At 37.2% G+C, this 22,500-nt stretch overlaps 1 protein-coding gene across 2 annotated transcripts in view; it reads right to left on the reverse strand.

The window, feature by feature from the left end:
* LOC144973389 (aquaporin-8-like) overlaps positions 1-22,500 on the reverse strand; it is a 49,822-nt gene that overhangs the window by 19,054 nt on the left and 8,268 nt on the right. For both annotated transcript variants that reach the window (XM_078915751.1, XM_078915750.1), the window contains one exon: positions 16,637-16,763. In XM_078915751.1, the coding sequence (XP_078771877.1) occupies positions 16,637-16,763 (127 nt within the window). The remainder of the gene's footprint in view (positions 1-16,636; positions 16,764-22,500) is intronic.

Below are 22,500 nucleotides of genomic sequence, written 5' to 3' on the forward strand. Positions count from 1 at the left end.
GAAAAGTGGTTGGTTAGAAAAAAAACAAAAGCAAACAAAATTAGAGGTGCCTAAATGAGCAAATAAGATGGAGAGAAAGAAAAACTGAGTAAATGTGACTCATATATAAGGGAACAACACAAAATAAACGACGTTTCGGCCTTTGGCCTTCTTCGGTAAACACTAAATATGTTAAAATATGTATTACATTGTCATAATAGTTAAAATATTATAGTAAAAATGTGTTTGTGTGTCTATGTGTGTGTGTATGTGTGTGACAATGGGTTGGTGTTACAAGTGATTTGGTAATGGGTAATGATGATGATGAAGATGATAATGATGATATATGATGATGGTGATGATGATGATGATGATGATGATGAGATGATGATGATGATGATGATATGATAATATATTATAATGATGATGATGATTAATATAATAATAATAATAATAATAATAATATAATAATAATAATAATAATAATAATAATAATAATAATAATAATAATAAAATAATAATAATAATAATAATAATAATAATAATAATAATAATAATAATAATAATAATAATAATAATAGATAATAATAATAATAATGAATGAATAATAATAATTATAATAATAAATAATGATAATAATAATAATAATAATAATAATAATAAATATATAATAAATAATAATATAATAATAATAATAATAATAATAAATAATAATAATGATGATGATGATGATGATGATGATGATGATGATGATGATGATGATGATGATGATGATGATGATGATGATGATGATAAAAAAATATCATCTCCCTGTATTATAACTTTACATCTGACTGTTTCCCTCCCAGTCAAGGACTCCATCATCATCACCATCATCATCATCATCATCATCATCATCATCATCATCATCATCATCATCATCATCATCATCATCACCATCATCGTCATCATACCACACATCATTATCCCAATAATTATTATTGCTATTTGCCGCCGTCAAGTGACATGCATTAATTGGTAGATAACTTGCAGATCCAGCCAACATAATTCATCATTAATTTACCTCATTATAACTCATTACAAGGGTAAATTCATGAGGCTATTGTTTAGAGATTGGAAAAGTGGTTGGTTAGAAAAAAAACAAAAGCAAACAAAATTAGAGGTGCCTAAATGAGCAAATAAGATGGAGAGAAAGAAAAACTGAGTAAATGTGACTCATATATAAGGGAACAACACAAAATAAACGACGTTTCGGCCTTTGGCCTTCTTCGGGTAAACACTAAATATGTTAAAATATGTATTACATTGTCATAATAGTCAAAATATTATAGGTAAAAATGTGTTTGTGTGTCTATGTGTGTGTGTATGTGTGTTGGTGTGAGTTTATGTATGTCCTTCATTCCCTTACACACACACATACACGCACACACAGAGAGAGAGAGACACACAAACACATTTTTACCTATAATGTTTTAACTATTATGACAATGTAATACTTATAACAAATATCGTATTTACCCGAAGAGGGTAAAAGACCGAAAAGTCGTTTGTTTTGCGTTTTTCCCTTATATATGAGTCACATTTACTCAATTTATATTTAAAAAAAAAAAATAATAAAATTCCCTTTATTCACCCCCAAGGGGAAATTTGTCTTTAGGGTCTATTCCAAGGGAAGACTGGAATAACCCAGGCGTAAGCCGCAGAGCAGCGCCGCAAAGTGAGCTAGGGTGAGGTGACTTGCTCAAGGCCACACAACGCAGCGGCGGGTGATTGAACTCGGTACCCTTCGGGCAGGAAGCAAAGTCCGTACCACTGAGCCACGCTTTCTCTTTAATTAGAAAAGATTCGAGTGTCGACCATTATCGTCTTGTTTTTTGGGGGGATTTTTTGGGTTTTTTGTGTAAGAAAAAAAAGTAGTTTCGTGAAGTACTAATAACATTATGCTTATTGATGCCGTGCATTTAGGTAACATACTCACAACATCCGCCCCCCCCCCCCTGGATTTAGCGCACCAACACACAAAACTATGTGTGCGTTTGAAACGTTTATAGTCTTATTGATAGTTGTTTTGTTTTTTCAGGGTTTAGGTTTCGTCCGATCTTTGAAGGACGAGTTTTCTGGCCAAAATTTTCAATACATGTTTTTCCAGAATGTCGCAGGTAACAGATGAATAATAAAATTGTTTGGTTTTTTTAATTAAAATAAAATTCCCTTTATACATCCCATAGGGGAAATCTGTCTCTAGGGTCTATTCCAAGGGAGGCTTTAATAACCCAGGCGTCAGCTGCTGTGCAGCGCCGCAAACTGAGCTAGGGTGAGGTGACTTGCTCAAGGCCATACTGCAAAGCGGCGAGTGATCGTAATCGGTAACTTTCGGGTACGCAGCAAAGACCGTACCGTACCGCTGAGCACATAACTGAATGAATAGATAGTTCGAAGATGACGTCACTTAGGTCTTTGTTATTGTTTATGCCATCCGCGTTTATGAGTAATGCTCACTGAACTGTATTAACCCGACTATAAGCGTTCACGGATACACACAGTTTTGTGTGTTGGTCCGTTATACTTCCGGATGGCAATGTTATGAGCTTCTTAGACAAGCGCATACTATCTATACTCAAATTGTTTACAGTTCTCTTCTACTCCCTGCGGCTCGGATAAGTGATAATGCCACCACACAACACACCTGTTTCAAAGGGCCGTGCATTTTTATGCAAATGAGACATTTATGTAAGTACGATATCAATGCATGTGATGAGATTACTCGATGTCAGCAGAATAGTTAGTTGATTAATGTTGTCATGTGTGAGGAATGTATTCTGGATGAAATTCATGTGAATGTCTCTTAAACAAATCATGCAGGCTCAAACACACAAACATGAACACACCCAACCACACACACAATATTTCACATACTCTCTCTCTCTCTCTCACTCACTCTCTCTCTCTCTCTCTCTCTCTCTATCTATCTATCTATTTATCTATCTCTCTCACTCTCTCTCACTCTCTCACACACACACTCTCTCTCTCTCTCTCTCTCTCTCTCTCTCTCTCTCCCTCTTTTTTTCTTTCTTACTCTCTCTCTCTAGCACTCTATCTATCTATCTATCTATCTATCTATCTATCTATCTATCTATCTATCTATCTATCTATCTATCTATCTATTTATCTATCTCTATATATCTCACTCACTCTCTCTCTTTCTTTTTTTTCGTTCTCTCTTATTTACTTTCGTTTTTTCTCTCTTTCTCGCTGCCTCTCTCTCCCTCTCTCTCTCTCTCTCTCTCTCTCTCTCCCTCTCTTTCTCTCTCTCTCCCTCTCTCTCTCTCTCTCTCTGTTTTTTTAAAAGGAATCTGCGGCACTTGCAACACATTAAGGTCACCTCAGCGCCAGCAAAAAGGAAGGAAATTGGATAGTGAAAAGATTCAAGATTTACAAGTAAAAGGACTTGAGGAAAAAGTAAGACAGGGTGAAATGGTTCAAATAGGGAACGGATGTAGATTTCAAGAGTTCACAATCAATGTACTTAGTTTGAGATCACTTAATGTCACACCAGCACAAGATCCCACAAACAGGAATACACTCAAATGATTACATGATACATTCAAAGTAACAAATCTGACGATACATAACAGAGAGAGAATTACAAGGAATAAAATATCATCTCCCAAAACAATAACAATGCATTCGACTGCATCACTCCAAGCCAAGCACTACGACCAGGACCAGGGCAAAACCAAGTAATCTCATTCAAGGACAAATACAGAAAGCAAATTGGAAAGGCTGCCTCTATTCTCATCCCCCCCCCCCCCCCCCCCCCCCCCCCCGGCCGATTGGATTACCGAAAAAAAACGTCGCCGGCTTTTTGCGATTTGGATTTGATTGATTTTTTATATTTTAATTGGGGCAACTTGTGACAAGAAACTTAACAAATTACTGCATTACAACGTTTGGATTAAACATACAACAATTGTGGACTACTATTAGAAGGACTAGCATCCTAGACTAGGGGAGTGAGAATAGTCACTTCGAATTGGAAAACAGATATACGGGGAAAGTAGACACAGTAAGTGCAACCCTGCCCATTATAGGAGAGCAGGAACTCCACCCAGTATTTAGTTTTACGTGTTAACGGATTTTAAAAAATGTTTGTCCTCTTTTGGGCTCCCGATAGCTCGGCAGATTACCCGCTTCCCAAGAAACAGGATCGAGATCGATCCCTGGTGAAATTGGATTCAGTAGTCTGATGTCACGCCGCCTGGCAACGGCGGCCATCTTGGTTCTAAACAAAGAAAATCATTACTTTTTATTCTTCATGCTGGCTAGAACTTGTCATATACCTTGTGATCAGAATGTGTAAAAGTCAAAACATGATCAAATTTATGTGTTTTTTTTTTCCTCTGGATACGCTTTTATGCTCTCCGGAGAAATATTTCATACGGCATCCGCCATTGGTCCCATAGTTTAGAGCCAGTTTTACTAAGTTACCATGCGTCATTAGGAAGGAAGTGACGTTACGACTATTGCATCTTATTGAGAATATTTTGCTGTCAATTTGAACCTAGGGTGGCAATATTAGCGAGTAGTACACGTGAATTTCGTGAAAAGTAAACCCCTGGGGTCTGATTCATGGACCGAAACTATCACGATAGTCTGAGACTATATTATTATCGGTAGCCTCTGACTAAAAGGCGTTATAAGCTATTCATGAAACCTGACTACGCGGACTAAACGGGTGAAATTTACACCCGCGTAAAAATCATAGTCTGGGACAAAATTTCAAAATCATAATATGTGCTGGGGGAAGTAATTGTACAGCGATTAGAATAAGGCTACCCGACAGTTTTTGATTTTTGATTTATTTTTATTTATTTATTTATTTTTATTTTTTCTTTTCTTTTCTCGAAGATTCGACAATCGCACATACACTCCTCATCTTGCCCATTCCAAACACTATCCAAGGACACCTCCCCCCCCCCCCCATACGTTCATAGTAACTTTACTACCTACTACTACTACTATACATTTAACTACTACTACTACTACTACTACTACTACTAACTACTACTACTACTACTTACTACTACTACTACTACTACTACTACTACTACTACTACCTACTATCTATAACTACTACTACGACTACTATTACATTTCTATTGTCTTTTATTGTCCATTATTTTCTAGAAAGTTCACGTCTCTCACTGACCTTATCATTTCTATCACACCACGCTAACGATTCGTTCACACTCCAACCGTCGTTGAGTACAGACGATGCAATTTATACTGCATTTCATTTTATTTGTTTTCAACGTTTCTTTGTTTATTGTTGTGCCGACGAAGGGTTTGTACCCGAAACGCACATTGTCTATATTGTTCCCACCGATTCCTCTCCATCATTATTCTTTCATTAGTATTTTCGGGACCCCATGATTCAGGTAGCGCCCACCGCTCTCTAATGAGAACAACGATACACAGTGGATAAGTGCCATCGTTACTTATATTTACTAAAAACATTGCACACAGACATTCTCAAACAAATTTTACACCCCTAAACTTGTCTCACACTATTTTTATTTGTAAGGCAAAAAAAAAAATAATATTAAAACGATCAAAACAAACTCGAAGAAGAAATAGATATGATGTCTGTGTTACTTCGTATGACGTTGCGCAGCTGGAAAAGTAACAGATTTCTATGATGTTTTTGATAAGTTTCCGAGTAATCCTCATTTAAAAATAGATTGACCTCTGTAGTCTGAGACTTCGCAAGCCTGGTCAGAGACTTGATAGATAGAATGCGCTTGGCCAGGGAGTTCACAACATTGCCATCCGGAAGTCTAACGGACCAACACACAAACTCTGTGTAACCATGAACTTTTATAGTCTGGTTAATACAGTTTAGTGAGAACAACTCACAAACGCGGATGGCAAAAACAATAACAAAGGCCTGAGTGACGTCATCTGCATACTATCGATAGTCGGGGACGAGTCTGACTCCATGAATAGCTTACTTTGCGTAGTCTGGACATCCCAAAGTCTTGGACTACAAAGTCTCAGACTTTGCTATAGTCTGAGACTATCATAGTCTCGTTCGAATAAAACCCCTGGCCAAGCTTGTGGAGAATTCAGTGATCGTAATCGCTACAGCTCTATAATATTGTAAATGTAAACTATCCAAATGTTCACTCATCCCAGACCCTCCGTTTTCTATATACGTAGAGATGAAAAATTCCAAAGTATGGTACTGTAACCGGTGACAAGAAAATAGGCTTATTGTCACGTACAATTCTGGTGTTCGAGCCAACTTTTATTAAAATCGATTAGAAGGTTGTGAAGATTACAACGTCAACGCGTTCGCACGGGTTGTGGAACGGACTATAGATCGTATGCACTTGCCTTGGAAGATCACAACATCGGCATTTGGAAGTGTTCCGAATCAACACACAAAACGATGTGTAGCCATGAACGTTTATAGTCTGGTTAATGCAGTTTAGTGAGAGTTACTCATAAACGCGGATGGCAACCCCCCCCCCCCCCCCCCCCCCCCCAAAAAAAAAAAAAAAAAAAAAAAAAAAGAACAAAGACCTGAGTGACGTCATCTTCGTTCTATACACAGAACCTACTAGGACTTATATTTTGACGTCATTTTTTAAAGGTTTGCACAACGCCAAGATAGTGAGTTGCCGTTCGTGGTGCCCTGGGAAACAAGTAATCCCATTGGTTGAACTATTGAATACAACTCACGGTTAGTCTTCTTTTGTGACCCCAGACTTGTCTTTTGATGATGCCATTTTTTGGTCAATGTCAGACTGTGATTTTAAAAAAGCTACGTATTCACAAACTTATTCTATCATTTAATTTTACACTTAGTTTTTGCATATAGATACCACGTCACTCAGGTCTTTGTTATTGTTTTTTGCCCTCCTGTTGATGAGTAATTATCACTAAACTGTATTAACCAGACTATAAACGTTCATGATTACACATAGTTTTGTATGTTGGCACGTTATACCACCGGATGGCAATGTTAGTTGTGAGTTTCTTAGCCAAGCGCACACTATCTCTAAGCGTTTAAGGTTATCATTGCTTTGTGTGGTGTTAGGTTATATCCGGCTGGCGGATGTCATGAGTTTTCTAACTAAACGCAAAGCATCAAAAGTGGATATTATAAGGCTATAGATAGTATGCAGATGACGTCACTCAGGCCTTTGTTATTGTTTTTGCCATCCGCGTTTGTGAGTTGTTCTCACTAAACTGTATTAACCAGACTATAAAAGTTCATGGTTACACAGAGTTTGTGTGTTGGTCCGTTATACTTCCGGATGGCAATGTTGTGAACTCCTTGGCCAAGCGCATTCTATCTATAGAAGATTCAATTATCATACATGGCGATACTATTGTCAACAGGGTTATACTGGTTAATACTAGGCCATATTCAAAGCAGAGCAGGTTGACACCTGACACACACACACACACACACACACTAATTGAATTTATATTATATTATATTATATTATATTGTGATTAATGCTCTCGAATGTATAGGATTATCCCAGCCAGCTATTTTATATCCACCACATGCTACCGTATTCTGAAAAAAAAAAGCTTTTTAATAGTTTGGCCAGAAAACTGGTCCCCCAAATTAAATAATATCAATCGACTAAAATGTCCCAAATCTTGTCAAAAACTCTCAAACCTGGGACTGTATTAAAATTACCAAATCTTGTGGGGAAAAAACCTCCTCTCAAACCTGGGAGTGTATCAAAATGACCCAAATCTTGTGAATAAAAAACTCTCAAACCTGGGACTGTATTAGTATGACCCAAATCTATTGGGAAAAAAACTCTCAAATCAAGGAATGTATTAAAATGACCCAAATATTGTGAAAAAGGTCTCAAACCTTGGACTGTATTAAAATGACCCAAATATTGTGAAAAAGGTCTCAAACCTTGGACTGTATTAAAATGACCCAAATATTGTGAAAAAGGTCTCAAACCTTGGACTGTATTAAAATGACCCAAATATTGTGAAAACGTTTCAAACCTTGGACTGTATTAAAATGACCAAAATCTTGGGGGAAAAAAAAACCTCTCAGACCTGGAACTGTATTAAAATGAGCCAAATCTTGTGAGAAAAAACTCTTCTCAAACCTGGGACTGTATCAAAATGACCCAAATCTTGTGAATAAAAAACTCTCAAACCTGGGACTGTATCAAAATTAACCAAATCTTGTGAAAAAAAACAACACTCTCAAACCAAGGAATGTATTAAAATGACCCAAATCTTGGGAAAAATGTCTCAACCTGGGACTGTATTAAAATGACCCAAATATTTTTGGGGGAAAAAACTCCTCTCAAACCTGGGACTTCAAGTCAAAACTTTGGAGTCATTTTAATCGATGGATGTCTGAAAAACGAGTTTTCTGGCCAAAATCTTAAAAAGTTCGTTTTTCAGAATGGGTCAGGTACTCACGCGATAGTAAAAACCGATTCAATAAACCACACATATTTTGATCTGGTTTTTACGATCCATTTGACTTTTAAAACGTGGGGTAGCTCTAGGGTTGGGTTGTCCTAGCGTATTAGAGTCTGACGATTATATTAGTCCTCTAATATAAAACTGAATAATTGAATAAATAAATAAATAAATAAATAAATTAATAAATAAATTTAAAAAAAACTATCAATAAATATACTACAACTACTATTACTCCTACAACAACAACAACAACAACAACAACAACAACAACAACTACTACTACTACTACAACTACTACTACTACTACTACTACTACTACAACTACTACTACTACTAATACTACTACGACTATTACTTCTACTATTACTACTTCTACTATACTACTGCTGCTACTACTACTACTACTACTACTACTACTACTACTCCTACTACTACTACTACTACTACTACTACTACTACTACTACCACTTCTACTACTACTTCTTCTACTACTACTAGTAATAGTAGTAGTAGTAGTAGTAGTAGTAGTAGTAGTAGTAGTAGTAGTAGTAGTAGTAGTAGTAGTAGCGGTCGTAAAGTAGTTAGTAGTAGTAGTAGTAGTAGTAGTAGTAGTAGTAGTAGTAGTAGTAGTAGTAGTAGTAGTAGTAGTAGTAGTAGTAGTAGTCATGACGGTGATGCGCTATGTGGTCTTGTGATATGATACCCTCTTTCCGATCGGAAATCCTGAGTTCGAGCCTCACTCGGCGCATAGTTGAGTCCTTGGAAAAGGCTCTTTACTCACATTCTTTCACCGTACCCAGGTGTATTATCAGTACCTGACTATTAACAGCGCTGTATCTGTGGACAAAACACTGTAATATCATCACTAGCGTCATTTCTCGTCCTACATGTTACGTATTGCTGTTGATTTGGAACCCTTTGTAAATCGCTTTGAGCACGTTTAATGGAGGCTGCGCTATATCAAAGCTCACTTTTTTCATTCTAAGACAAGAACAAAAAGCGACCATTTTGCTTGGAATGAAATAAACACAAACTTCGCTGATTTAAATAACTGCAGAGTATATACGCAGTTCCGACATTATACACCTTGTACTTGCAGACTTTCCAACTAACCTCAACTATTTGAAAAGATTTATCATATTTTTCCCAATATTGATGCTCATTTTCTTATATATTTCCCAATAATTATTTTCATTTTCTTATATATTTCCCAATATTTATGCTCATTTTCTTATATATTTCCCAATATTTATGCTCATTTTCTTATATTTTTCCCAATAATTATTTTCATTTTCTTATATATTTCCCAATATTTATGTTCATTTTCTTATATATTTTTCAATATTTATGCTCATTTTCTTATATTTTTCTCAATAGTTATGCTCAATTTCCAAAAGATCATATTTTCAGAACATCCAACCATCCAAAAATTCCCAAGTTTAATATTAACTGAAATTTATGGGGATTTATCAAGCTATCAGAGGGTAGGAAGGAAAATTCTGTAATTCCTATGACAATCATCTGGCTACTCAGATTCTCATCTAGGAGGAGACGATATTTAACCCTCTCCTTACCAGCCATTTTCAGAATTTTCCTCAAAACTTCACACCCACCCAACACAAAAACAGACGTTTCTAACTCAAACAGAAAAGCAACAAGCCCGTTCTATACATAATATTGTTTGACAATATTATATAAACCGGATTACAGAATGTCACATTTCTATAGCTAGTATGCGCTTGGCTAAGAAGTTCATAACATTGCCATCCGGAAGTATAACGGACCAACACAGAAAACTGTGTGTATCCATGAAAGTTTAAAGTCAGGTTAATACAGTTCAGTGAGCATTATTCATAAACGCGGATGACAAAAAACAATAACAAAGACCTGAGTGACGTCATCTTCGAACTATCTATAGCTATAGCAAAAAGAAATGAAATCTGGATGAGAAACGTGACGGTTGCATGCATCGTAACAAATGTGACGATTTTCCAATAGGTGGTAAGGAGAAGGTTTCAACTATTCCACTTTTATCATTTTTACTCCTGTTTATTTCAAACTCTTGACTTTCTGCATTCAGCATATTTTAGTAAACCTTCCCATATGATCATATTTTGAACCTCAAAGCGTATTGAAATATGATAAATCAGACTGGTTGATTGTCACAATCCTGTAATAAAGTGAGTAGGAAAGTACCAGAAGACAAAAGAGAATAAAGACTTCAAGGTGGCGATGGGGGCTCGAACCCGCAACCTTACTGGTACGATAACTCCACCTGCCCGGGAGATCGTGACTCTAATGTATGAGCTGTCTACGATAGCCTGACTCTGACAAGAAAATGACATCAAAAAAGCAAGGCGACAACCAGTAAATTGTTTGTTTATTTTTAAGGTTTTTACGGCGCTTACAACACATTTACGTCATATCGGCACCAATGAAGAGGAAGATGATGTAATAGTAAAAAAAAATCTAGAATTACAATTAATTAAAGTACCCAAGATAAAGTAAGACTAAGGGAAATGGTTCAAATAGGGAACAGTGTACCTAGTTTGAGATCAGCTAAAAGTCTCACCCAAACACAAGCACAGGGTCCCGCCAAATGGAATACACTCAAAATTTTACTAACCATTATATTTTCAAAGCTGAAAATGTAACAATAAATAACTGAGAGAAAATTTACAAAGAAAAAAAAATACCATCTCCCAAAAGAGTGGGTTTAATTCAATGGGAAAACCAATAGAATCAATTGACTTCATAACTACAACTAACGACAACACATTATTCACTTTCTTTTGTTGATCGTCGCCTTATAGAAGTTACGAGTCACTCAGCTCTTTGTTATTGTTTTAGCCAGTCATTTTTTATGTGTAGTTCCCACTAAAGTGTATTAATCAAACTTAAAACGTTTAGAATTACACATAGATTTGTGTGTGTAGGTATGTGATATCCAGCTGGCGGATGTTGTGAGTATTATAACAACTAAATGCATAGCGTCAATATCGTAGTGTATTTTTTTTTTGGGGGGTGGGGGGGGGGGGGGGGCCGGGGAGGATTGCAGACTATGAGTTTACAAAGGCTACGGTTTGGTTCGGCGCATTGAAATATATAAATAATTCCAACTTGACGACAGAGGAAAATACTCTACAAAACTACCAGCATGAACACAACATAAAATTGTACACTTTTCAATATTTTACGAACAACGGTTTGATGACCGCTATGTCAGATAGGACCAGGTTGTTATTCACACCCGTATCTTCAACCGCTATAAATTGGACAACTAATGCTTTAATAATGACATAGTTTGAACAATTGGAAACCTAGTTGTAAAAATAGATACATTAATTGACAAAGGGGGTCCCGATAGCTCAGTTGGTGGAGCACTCGCTTTACACGCATATGGATTAAGATAAATCCAGAGTGAATTCGAGATTATTTTTTCCCCCTCCTCCCCCCCCCCCCCCCCCCCCCCCACCACCACCTCTCGCCCTTGTTCACCCAGCATGATTAGGTAGCTGGGACGGTCAGCTCTAGCAGTAAGTACTTTGCGTTAGACTATCGTCCTATCAAACGGGTAGCCAACAATTGGTATTGTCCGTTTCACAATATAGAAACTGATGCAAACCCCTGTACCACGAGGTTACTGAATCCGAGGGATAGTTTTTTTTTTCTTTTTTTTTTTTAGGGTGCTAATCTCAAGTCAACGATATAAGATATGAGATATTTCTAACAAAATTGTAAAATAAGCGTTTTATCCAGGGGCGTGGCTATATTGGTCGATTTGGTGCCTGGCTCTTTTTTTTAAATGGATTCTACAGCTTTAAAAATAATAATTAATAAAAAAAAACCCTGAGAAATAGTATATATCACCTCTTACTTATTTGAGCTAGTCTTTTCTTTAATTTTTTCTCGTTATTTTATATTTACAAATAAAGCATATGTAATTCATTTTCTTCTTCTGATTCTGGCACCACCTTATACTGTAAGCATGTATCGGTGTAAGGCAGCATAGCTTGTATGATAAAATAACGTTCATAAATTATAATAAATTATAGTATGAGTCATGGGGGTCCCGACAGCTCAGTTGATAGAGCACTCGATTCACAATCAAAGGGACCGAGATCGATCCTGGGTGCAGTTGAGGTTTATTTATTCTGACGCCCCCCCCCCCTTCCCCTCCCTGTCCATCTACTACTAGTGATTGGGTAGTTGGGTCTGTTTGATCTGGCGGAAGGTACTTTGCGATAGACTAGCGTCCTGTTCAAATGGTAGCAATGAATTGATATTGTCCGTTTCACGCTAAAGAAACCGGGATAAACGCCGGCTCTATAGGCCTAATGGCTCTGAAGGACTACTTTAGTAGTATTAGTCATAGAATTCATAACTCTTGTGCGGCTATGTGGTCTAGTGGTATGACACTCGCTTTAGGATCGGAAGGTCCTGGGTTCGAGCCTCACGCTCGGCGCACAGTTGAGTTCTTGGAAAAGGCTCTTTACTCACATTCTCTCACCGTACTCAGGTGTAAAATGAGTACCTAGCCGTAAACAGCGTTGTCTTCGTCCGAAAAATTGTATATCGCCGAACAGGCGTCATGTCCCGTCCTACATGTTAAACGTTGCTGTTGGCCAGGGACCCCTTGTAAAGCGCTTTGAGCACTTTAGTGGATATTGCGCTATATAAAGCTCAATTTTTTAACTCTTTGGTGTGAGCCACCAGGGTATTCTTTAATTCCATAACATTAACTCTATATGGAGTCTGATGAAGATGGTGAATGGTGTTATAGGGGAATGGTGAAAGTGAAGGATTGTAAGGAAATATTAGGAAGGTTGTTGTGATGTTGATGATGATGATGATGATGATGATGATGATGATGATGATGATGATGATGATGATGATTATGATGATGATGATGATGATGTTATTGTTGATGCCGGTTTGTTTGTTTGTTTGTTTGTTGTTTTTTTTTATGGGGTTTTTTTCCGATGACTACTATGTTACTAGTGTGCATCTGTCTGAGTGTGTCTATGTCAATCTTGTATTGTTATAAATGTGTAACCAAATTTCAAATTGCCACTTTTTTTAGGACAATAAAGATATATTATTATTATCACATTCAACCCTTTAACACTGGGGGTCCCAGGAGTTGATAGAGCAGTCACTAAATCGGAATGGACGATAATCGATTCCGGGTCAAGCAGTGATCGGGTAGGTGGGTCTATCCAAAATCCAAAATATACTTTATTTTAAATTTTCGAGTAAAAAATAATACAACTTTAATACTTTTTTTCGACTAGTATTAAAATAATATACGATTGAAGAACTGAAGGCTCATACTATAAGATAATAGTTTAAAAAAGGGATCCATGTCAATAGCTTGACAGGCATAGCAACAAGAGGTTACAATGAAACTAGAAGTTGGCTCAAACACGAGAATTGTTAATGACTTTTTTTTTTTTTTTTTGCATCCGTTACAGTACGGGACTTGGAACGGACTATAATTCTCACAAAATTCGATCAATCAGACGACAAAAGTTCAGTGTTGCACCGTTATATTCAATGTTATATTTGGCTGGTGGATGTTGTGAGTATTTTACCTAAACGCATAGCATCTATTTGGGCAGCTATGATTTACTCATTACTTATCCTAAGAGATAAATAGATTATGTATTGATCCATCGAACTGGACAGAGTTTAAACGATAAGTAATTGCTGTGTATGAGTGGCATCTTGAATATTTGTAAATAAAAAGTGTGTAGCAGTTTGAAATTAAAATGTAAATCAGTTTTCAAAACATCAACACACATACACACATACATACACATAAACATATACACACACACTCACGCACACACACACACGCACACACACACACGCACACACACACACACACGCATACCACACATGTCAGGTGTTTATTTGTTTTTTAAAATGTTCAATGATTCATCGCATCTCACTATTGCTTTGCGTTTTGGTTGTTATAAAATTGAATATTATAGACCCGTTTTACTATTCAGGATAACAGCATTGGTTATAATGAGCGGTCTGCTAATAAATGCTGAATACGAAGAAGAAGAAGCAAAGAAGAAGAAGAAGAAGAAGAAGAAGAAGAAGAAGAGGAGAGAGAAGAAGAAGAAGAAGAAGAAGGGAAGAGAGAAGAGGAGAAGGAGGAGGAGGAGGAGGAGGAGGAGGAGGAGGAGGAGGAGGAGGAGAAGGAGGAGAAGGAGGAAGAAGAGAAAAAGAATGAAGAGGAGGGGGGGGGAGAAAAGAAGAAAAAAGAAAAAGAAGAAGAAGAAGAAGAAGAGGATGAGGAGGAGGAGGAGGATGAGGAGGAGGAGGAGGAGGAGGAGGAGGAGGAGGAGGAGGAGGAGGAGGAGGAAGAGAAAAAATGAATAGGAGGAGGAGGAGAAAAGAATAAAAAGAAGAAGAAGAAGAAGAAGAGGAGGAGGAGGAGGAGGAGGAGGAGGAGGAGGAGGAGGATAAGAAGGAGGAGGAGGAGGAGGAGGAGTAAAGTCTATTGTCTATTTAGGGCTATACGTTGAGTGGAATTCCTGGAGGATAATAGATGAAAATAAAGAATTAAGTTAGAATTTCCAGATGGAGACATTACTTTGAAAATGATAGTGTTTTAAAAGGATACGGATTTTAATACAGTTATTATGCGCTTTGAGCACATTAGTGAGTGATGCAGCAAAATGAGGGAAGCAGGTACTTAATTGATAATAACAAGAAATGAAGTGAATCGGAAAGTGCCAGAAGACAATAGGCTTCAACAGTCATGACGTCATTTCCCCCGTAATGACGCATAGTAAATAACTGGCTTTAAACTATCGGAACAATTAATGGCGGACGCCCTTATGAAATATTTCTCCGACGAGAATAAAAGTGCATCCAGAGGAGAAAAACATTATAAATATGATCATGTTTTGACTTTTATACATTCTGATCACATGACATATGAAAAATTCTAGCCAGCATGAAGAATAAAAAGTACCGATTTTCTTTGTTTAGAACCACGCTGCTCGTCGTTGCTGGGCGACGTGGCATAAGACTATTGAATCCAATTGAGAATAACAATTTCACGGCGGCGATGGGGGCTCGAACCCGCGACCTTACTGGTACGACGAAAGTAAGGTCGCGGGTTCGAGCCCCAATCGCCGCCGCGAAATTTAGTGGTGGGTAGCTCATTCAGTAGAGTCATACTCTCCCCGGCCAGGCGGAGTTGTCGTACCAGTAAGGTCGCGGGTTCGAGCTCCCATCGCAGCCGCGAAATTTTAATTCTCTATAGTCTTCTGGCACTTTTCTACACAGTTAATTTCTTGAGTAATGCAGCGTAACATAGCAGTAAAGTATTCGCTTCGTATCCAAAAGGTACTGTGTTCGATTCCTAGTGGCAGTGTGGTCTTAACTCTCTCATTACCAGCCATTTTCAGAATTTTTCATGAAACTTCACACCCACCCAACACAAAAAATAGATACTTTTCTACTCAAAACAGAAAAGAAACAAGTACATTATATTATATACATATATTTGTCCAGTATCTAACTTTTATCGCTATAACAAAGTATTTTCTTTATAATTTGTGATGTACAAAGGATATTAGAATGAGAAAACTGTTGGTTGCATCGTAACGAATGTGACGATTTTCCTATGGGTGGTAAGGAGATGGCGAAGCAAGTCATTCGTTTTGGTTTTTTTTAAAACGTTGAGCTTATATATAGCAATATCCACTAAATGTGCTTTACAAAGCGCTTTACAAGGGGTCCCTGACCAACAGCAACACTTAACATGTAGAACGAAAAATGACGCCTGTTAGGCGATATTACAATGTTTTTTCTAACAGAGATAACGCTGATAACGGCCAAGTACTCGTTTTACACCTGAGTACGGTGAGAAAATGTGAGTAAATAGCCTTTTCCAAGGACCCAACTATGCGCCAAGCAAGGCTCGAACCCAGACACTTCTGATCCGAAAGCGAGTTTCACACTACAAGACCACATAGCAGCACAAAGTCACCTCGTCTTAACTCACTTCGCGGGCACTGTACTACGGCTGATGCCAGATATTGCAGTTATCCCTTGGAATAGACCCTATACACGAATTACCCTATTGGTATGAATAAAGGGAATTTTTAAAACCCATATTTTTCGTTTGTTTTTGTTTTGATAAGAAAAATCTCACCTTAGTTAAAGCAGCTCCCAGAATACCACCGAGAATCTGGGATACGAAGTAACACAGAGCCTTGATGAAACCAATCCCTCCGGACAGGAAAATGCCCAGCGTCACCGCTGGATTCAAATGGCCTCCGCTGTGGGGGTGGGGATGGGGGTGGGGTTGAAGGTAAACAAGAAACTATTTACTATGGGTAAAAAATTTGAATTGCTGCCATGCGTTTAGTTAAAATACTCAAAACATCTGCTAGTGTATTGGTCCGTTATACTTCCGGATGACAATGTTGTGAGCATCTTAGCCAAGCGCATACTGACATATTGACACTGAGATAACCACGACTCCCGGATACTCGTCATAATGTAAACAATGACAGTGGTCGGGATAGATAGTTCGAAGATGACGTCACACAGGCCTTTGTTATTGTTTTTGCCATCCGCGTTTGTGATTTGTTCTCACTAAACTGTATTAACCAGACTATAAAAGTTTATGGTTACACAGAGTTTGTGTGTTGGTCCGTTATACTTCCGGATGGCAATGTTGTGAACTCCTTGGCCAAGCGCATTCTATCTATAGATAGTATGTGCTTGGCTAAGAAGCTCATAACACTGCCATCCGGAAGTATAACGGACCAACACACAAAACTGTGTGTATCTATGAACGTTTATAGTCAGGTTAATATAGTTCAGTGAGCATTACTCATAAACGCGGATGGCAAAAAACAATAACAAAGACCTGAGTGACGTCATCTTCGAACTATCTATACATAGCGAACTACACAGGTTTAACTATTGATGGTATGTGTCAAAGTAAGACTGTTCTACCGTTTGATCAATAGATAGATCGAAGTTGACGTCATTCAGGTCTTTGTTATTGTTTTTTGCCATCCCCGCTTATGAGTAATTCTCACTGAACTGTATTATCCGGACTATAAAAGTTCATGGTTACACAGAGTTTTGTGTGTCGGTCCGTTAAACTTCCGGATGGCAATGTTCTGAACTTATAAGCCAAGCGCATACTATAATATAGAACCAACACAGAAAACTATGTGTAAACTTCAGCATTTATAATCTGATCGAGAATATTGTGTGATAACTAGTCACCCAGTTTGGGGTGTATAAAAACAATAACGATGATCAGAGAGAGGTCGATTTCATTCACGTTATTGTTTTAAACAAACAACTGTGTTTGCCCGAGCACGTGAAAGGTGTGTCACAAATTACATGTTTTGATTTGTCAAAAATTACATGTTTTGATTTGTCAAAAATATACTGGTTAATTAGGTCATGATATTATACTAGTCATCGCATGCATCTCTGTTTTGTGTACAAACTTCACATAACAACAAGTGGTTTTGTGTTTTCAATACACACCGTGTCATGATTTTGTGTACACAAGCCAAGTTACATTTATCGATTTTGTCTACTTGATGCATACCGCAATTATAATATTAAATCAGTCATAATATTCAAAACCATCATTTCATTACAAGTATTTTTAGTAAGGGGCAGCGGTGTGACATAACGCTATGGTCTTAATTTCGTACTTCAGCAAGGTACAGAGTTCGACTGACTCCCTGGCGAGGCGTCTGGCCTAAAGCAAGTCTCCTCGCTCTAACCACAGGCATTGTAAAGTTGTAGAGAGTTCGAAGTTGACGTCACTCGGGTCTTTGTTATAGTTTTTTATTTTTTTTTTCATATATTTTATTAATTTTTTTTTCCATTCACGTTTATGGGTAATTTTCACTAAACTGTATTAACCTGACTATAGATAGAATGCGCTTGGCCAAGGAGTTCACAACATTGCCATCCGGAAGTATAACGGACCAACACACAAACTCTGTGTAACCATGAACTTTTATAGTCCGGTTAATACAGTTTAGTGAGAACAACTCACAAACGCGGATGGCAAAAACAATAACAAAGGCCTGAGTGACGTCATCTGCATACTATCTATAAATGTTCCTGGTTACACAGAGTTTTGTGTGTTGGTCAGTTATACTTCCGAATGCCAATGTTGTGAGTTTCTTAGCCAAGCGTATACTGTCTTATAGAAACTCACAATATTGCCATCCGGAAGTATAACGGACCAACACACAAAACTGTGTTCAACCATGAACGTTCATAGTCAGGTTAACACAGTGAAAATTGCTCATTTATCCGGATGGCGAAAAGAAAACAATAACAAAGACAAAGGCATGGAATTTGTGACCCACCTTCACACGTGCTTGGAAAAATATAGATAGAATGCGGTTGGCCTAGGAGTTCACAACATTGCCATTCGGAAGTATAACGGACCAACACACAAACTCTGTGTAACCATGAACTTTTATAGTCTGGTTAATACAGTTTAGTGAGAACAACTCACAAACGCGGATGGCAAAAACAATAACAAAGGCCTGAGTGACGTCATCTGCATACTATCTATAGTTGGTTGAAACAAAATTATGTATGAAATTGACCTCTATCTGATCATTGTTATTGTTTTTATACCGCCAAATAAGTGACAAGTTATCACACGATTTTCTCGATCATAATATTATAAACGTTTAAGTTTACACATATTTTTTTGTGCTGGTTCTATTGTTCAAGCGGTTGAACAGTGGGTATTTTACTGAAACACATACCAGCATTAGTCAAGCCTGTGTAATTCGCTATTTTTACCAATCAATGTCATTGTTTACATTATGACGACTGTCCGAGAGGCGTGGTTATTTAAATGTCTATGGTCTAGCGTTATAAGATTAAAACACGTATTTTATGTCATATAATGAATAATAATGAACGTATACAGGTGCAAATGTTACCATGGCAACTAACTGATGGTAGAGATAAAGCCCTTAGTCATTTATTTTACATTTGAATCACATGGATATTATTATAATCAATATGTCCTACGATTAATTCTTTGAATAAAAGTAATTTCGACCAGCCTTTCTCAACCGCTGGCCCACAGAGAAAAAAAAATCGCTGGTCAGCGCAAAAACTAAATGTGTCAATGCATGGCATTACCAGTCAGAAGGTAAATCTACATTTTCTGAAAGAATATGCTCCACAAAGCATTTTAATCTTTATTTGAAGTAAATCAGGTGATTTTTCATGAAATTATGGTCATTGCATGGGAAATGTACCTAGCAACTTTTCTCAAATTTCATACTTTTTTAACTTGACTAACTGTAAAAAAATATTTAGAAGTGAAAATAAGCTTTGGTATTTCTCGAAGTTGTACAAAAAGGGTTGATTTAATCATTTATGATAAGAACTCATTTTTGATAACAATTGAACGTCTATCTAAACTTGGCAATATTTTAGGTCATATCTTTTCACCATCCGACAGATTATGCCATTCACTGTAACAAATAGCTGTCAGCAAAGACAAGGTTTTGATTTTATGTTCAAAAAGTTCATTCGATGTTTTTACGTTGTTTTTTTTTTTTTTAAATGGGCTTAAAAGCATATTGAATGAAAAGTAGTTACGCAATAGATAACAAATGTATGATGTCAATAAACTTGTTCTAATCTCATTGGAAGTGTAAAACCTCTCTTCCGGAGGATTTGAATACATACATTGTGTAATGGATCTTCTGGTTTCAGAGTGATGACATCTTATTTTCTAGTCTAAATATATGCCGGTCGTCCATAATTATAGGTCATCCATCCTCGATCTCTTACGGCCCGTTATGTTTTAGAATTTTCCTATAGCCTATATCCTGCTGAAATAGTAATGCCACCATAGTCACGGCAAACCCTTTTACGTAGATTCCCTGACTTCGGACAGAGCTGCATTTACGAGATGGAAGTCGGTTTGGACGAATTCATTCCTTCGAGGGGGTGGGGACATCGACTCCTCGAAACTGGGGGAGGAGTTGCCAGGCTTTTCCACCACCAAGAGGAGACAATGGGTGGCAGCCAATCGACGAGGTCGAGAACCTGCTTAACAGCATGCTCACAGAATTGGTGGGGACATTCCATCTTTCCAACATGTATCCGTTGTGGTAACGAGCCCGAAACAGCAGAGCATCTAGTTGAACGGCGAGTTGTGACGACGCTTCCGGGTGGGTTTGCGACGGTGCACGAGTGCGGTTCGGAAATTGTTGATTGGGTCGATCGTCATATCATAGTACGGTGTGCACCTTTACAAGCTGCTGGCACCATAACCATATTTTTCAATGTGTAACCAATTCATTATTTGTCCTCCTAAGGGCTTGATACATACACACTTCCAATGACTCTGGAACCGGAAGAGTAGAAGGTGTAACGTCACGACTTCTCTGTCCTATTTGAACATCATCACTGATTTTGCTACCAGTCCCTGACCTGTTGCTTTCATGTGTACCGGTCCGTCCGTTGTTGCAAAAGGTTGAGAACCACTTGGTCTCGCTTTTCAGATTGGATTGGAAAACATTTTCGTTATTATTTTGATTAGGTAAAGTAACAACTGTTACCGTGACAACCAGAGTGAAACAAGACCCTCAGAATAATTATAATTTCATTTTAATATGAGTTACATAATCTAATTTATAATGGAACACTTTGAATGCGGGTTATTTAGATTGCTCTTTCGAAATAGCTTGTCTCTTTAAACTTGGTAACATTGTTTGTTTTGTTTTTTAATAGAGATTTTTTATATCAGTAATCAGGAGGTCTTGGGTTCGATCCACCAGTTGTTACAGTCTGATGTTTTGGGGATTTTATTCTTTGTATGTTTGTTGCAGAAATGCATTATCAAAAAAAAAAATGAGGAAGAAAAGAAATGTTTTGCCTGGCACTGTTTTATAAACAACGTTCCAAATTTCAGTCATCAATAGATAGAACGAAGTTGACGTCACCGGTGCCTTTGTTGTTGTTGTTTTGTTTTTTTTTGTTTGTTTTTTGCCAACTATTTTTATGAGTAGTTCTCTCTAAAATGTATAGATAGAACCAAGTTGACGTCGCTCTAGTATTTGTTTTTGTTTTTGTTTTTTTGTTTTTTTTTTTGTTTTTTTGTTTGTTTTTTGTGATCCATGATTATGAGTAATTCTCATTAAACTACATTAACCAGGCTATAAACGTTCAGGTTTACACCTAGTTTTGTGTGTTGGTCCATTATACTTCCGGGTGGCAATATTTTGAGTTTCTTAGCCAAGCGCAAAGCATCTATATCAGTGTGGACGGGGGAGATAAGGAAATTGGATAAAGAAACAAAAAGAAATTTAGCGAGAAAACTCGCTTTTCAAATATCGTTCGATTGAAATTATCCTCATCGTGTAAAAACAAAAATAAAAAAAGATATTTTTAAAAACTCTCAAACCTGGGACTTCCGTTTAAATCGATCGAAATTAGAGCGCGCGACGAGTATTTTGGTTATTTTTTTTTTTTTTGTTTTTTTTTTTTAATAAAAATGTGTTTTTTTTTTAGTTTACCCAGGCTATCAGCATCTGCCGGCTTTCACGCCAAGTTTCCTACAGGTCCCCGACATAAACGAGATTACAAGGTCTGATTTACTCATCATTGAGATGACATTTCGTCATAACCCCAGTTCGAAATCGATATTATTTAAATTTTACCTGCATTTAATTTTTGTTCCCCTAACAATTTGTTGCAATTATCTGTGCAATTCATATTGACAAGTAGGAGTAGTGGCAGGTTATGACAGACTGATTTTCTTTTGAAACCCGATAAATAACCAGCAACTCCTTTTTTCTTCTTCTTCTTCTTTTTTTTATTATTCTTCCTTTTGCTCATCATCATCATCATCATCATCATCATCATCATCATCATCATCATCATCATCATCATCATCTTCTTCTTCTTCTTCTTCTTCTTCTTCTTCTTCTTCTTCGTCTTTATGTTGCTGCCTTTGTTATTACAGATGGTAGTGTTGGTGCTACAGTTACA

This window comes from Berghia stephanieae, chromosome 5 (assembly GCF_034508935.2).
Source record: "Berghia stephanieae isolate SIO BIC M18660-M18661 chromosome 5, UCSD_Bste_1.3, whole genome shotgun sequence".
Classification (NCBI taxonomy): domain Eukaryota; kingdom Metazoa; phylum Mollusca; class Gastropoda; order Nudibranchia; family Aeolidiidae; genus Berghia; species Berghia stephanieae.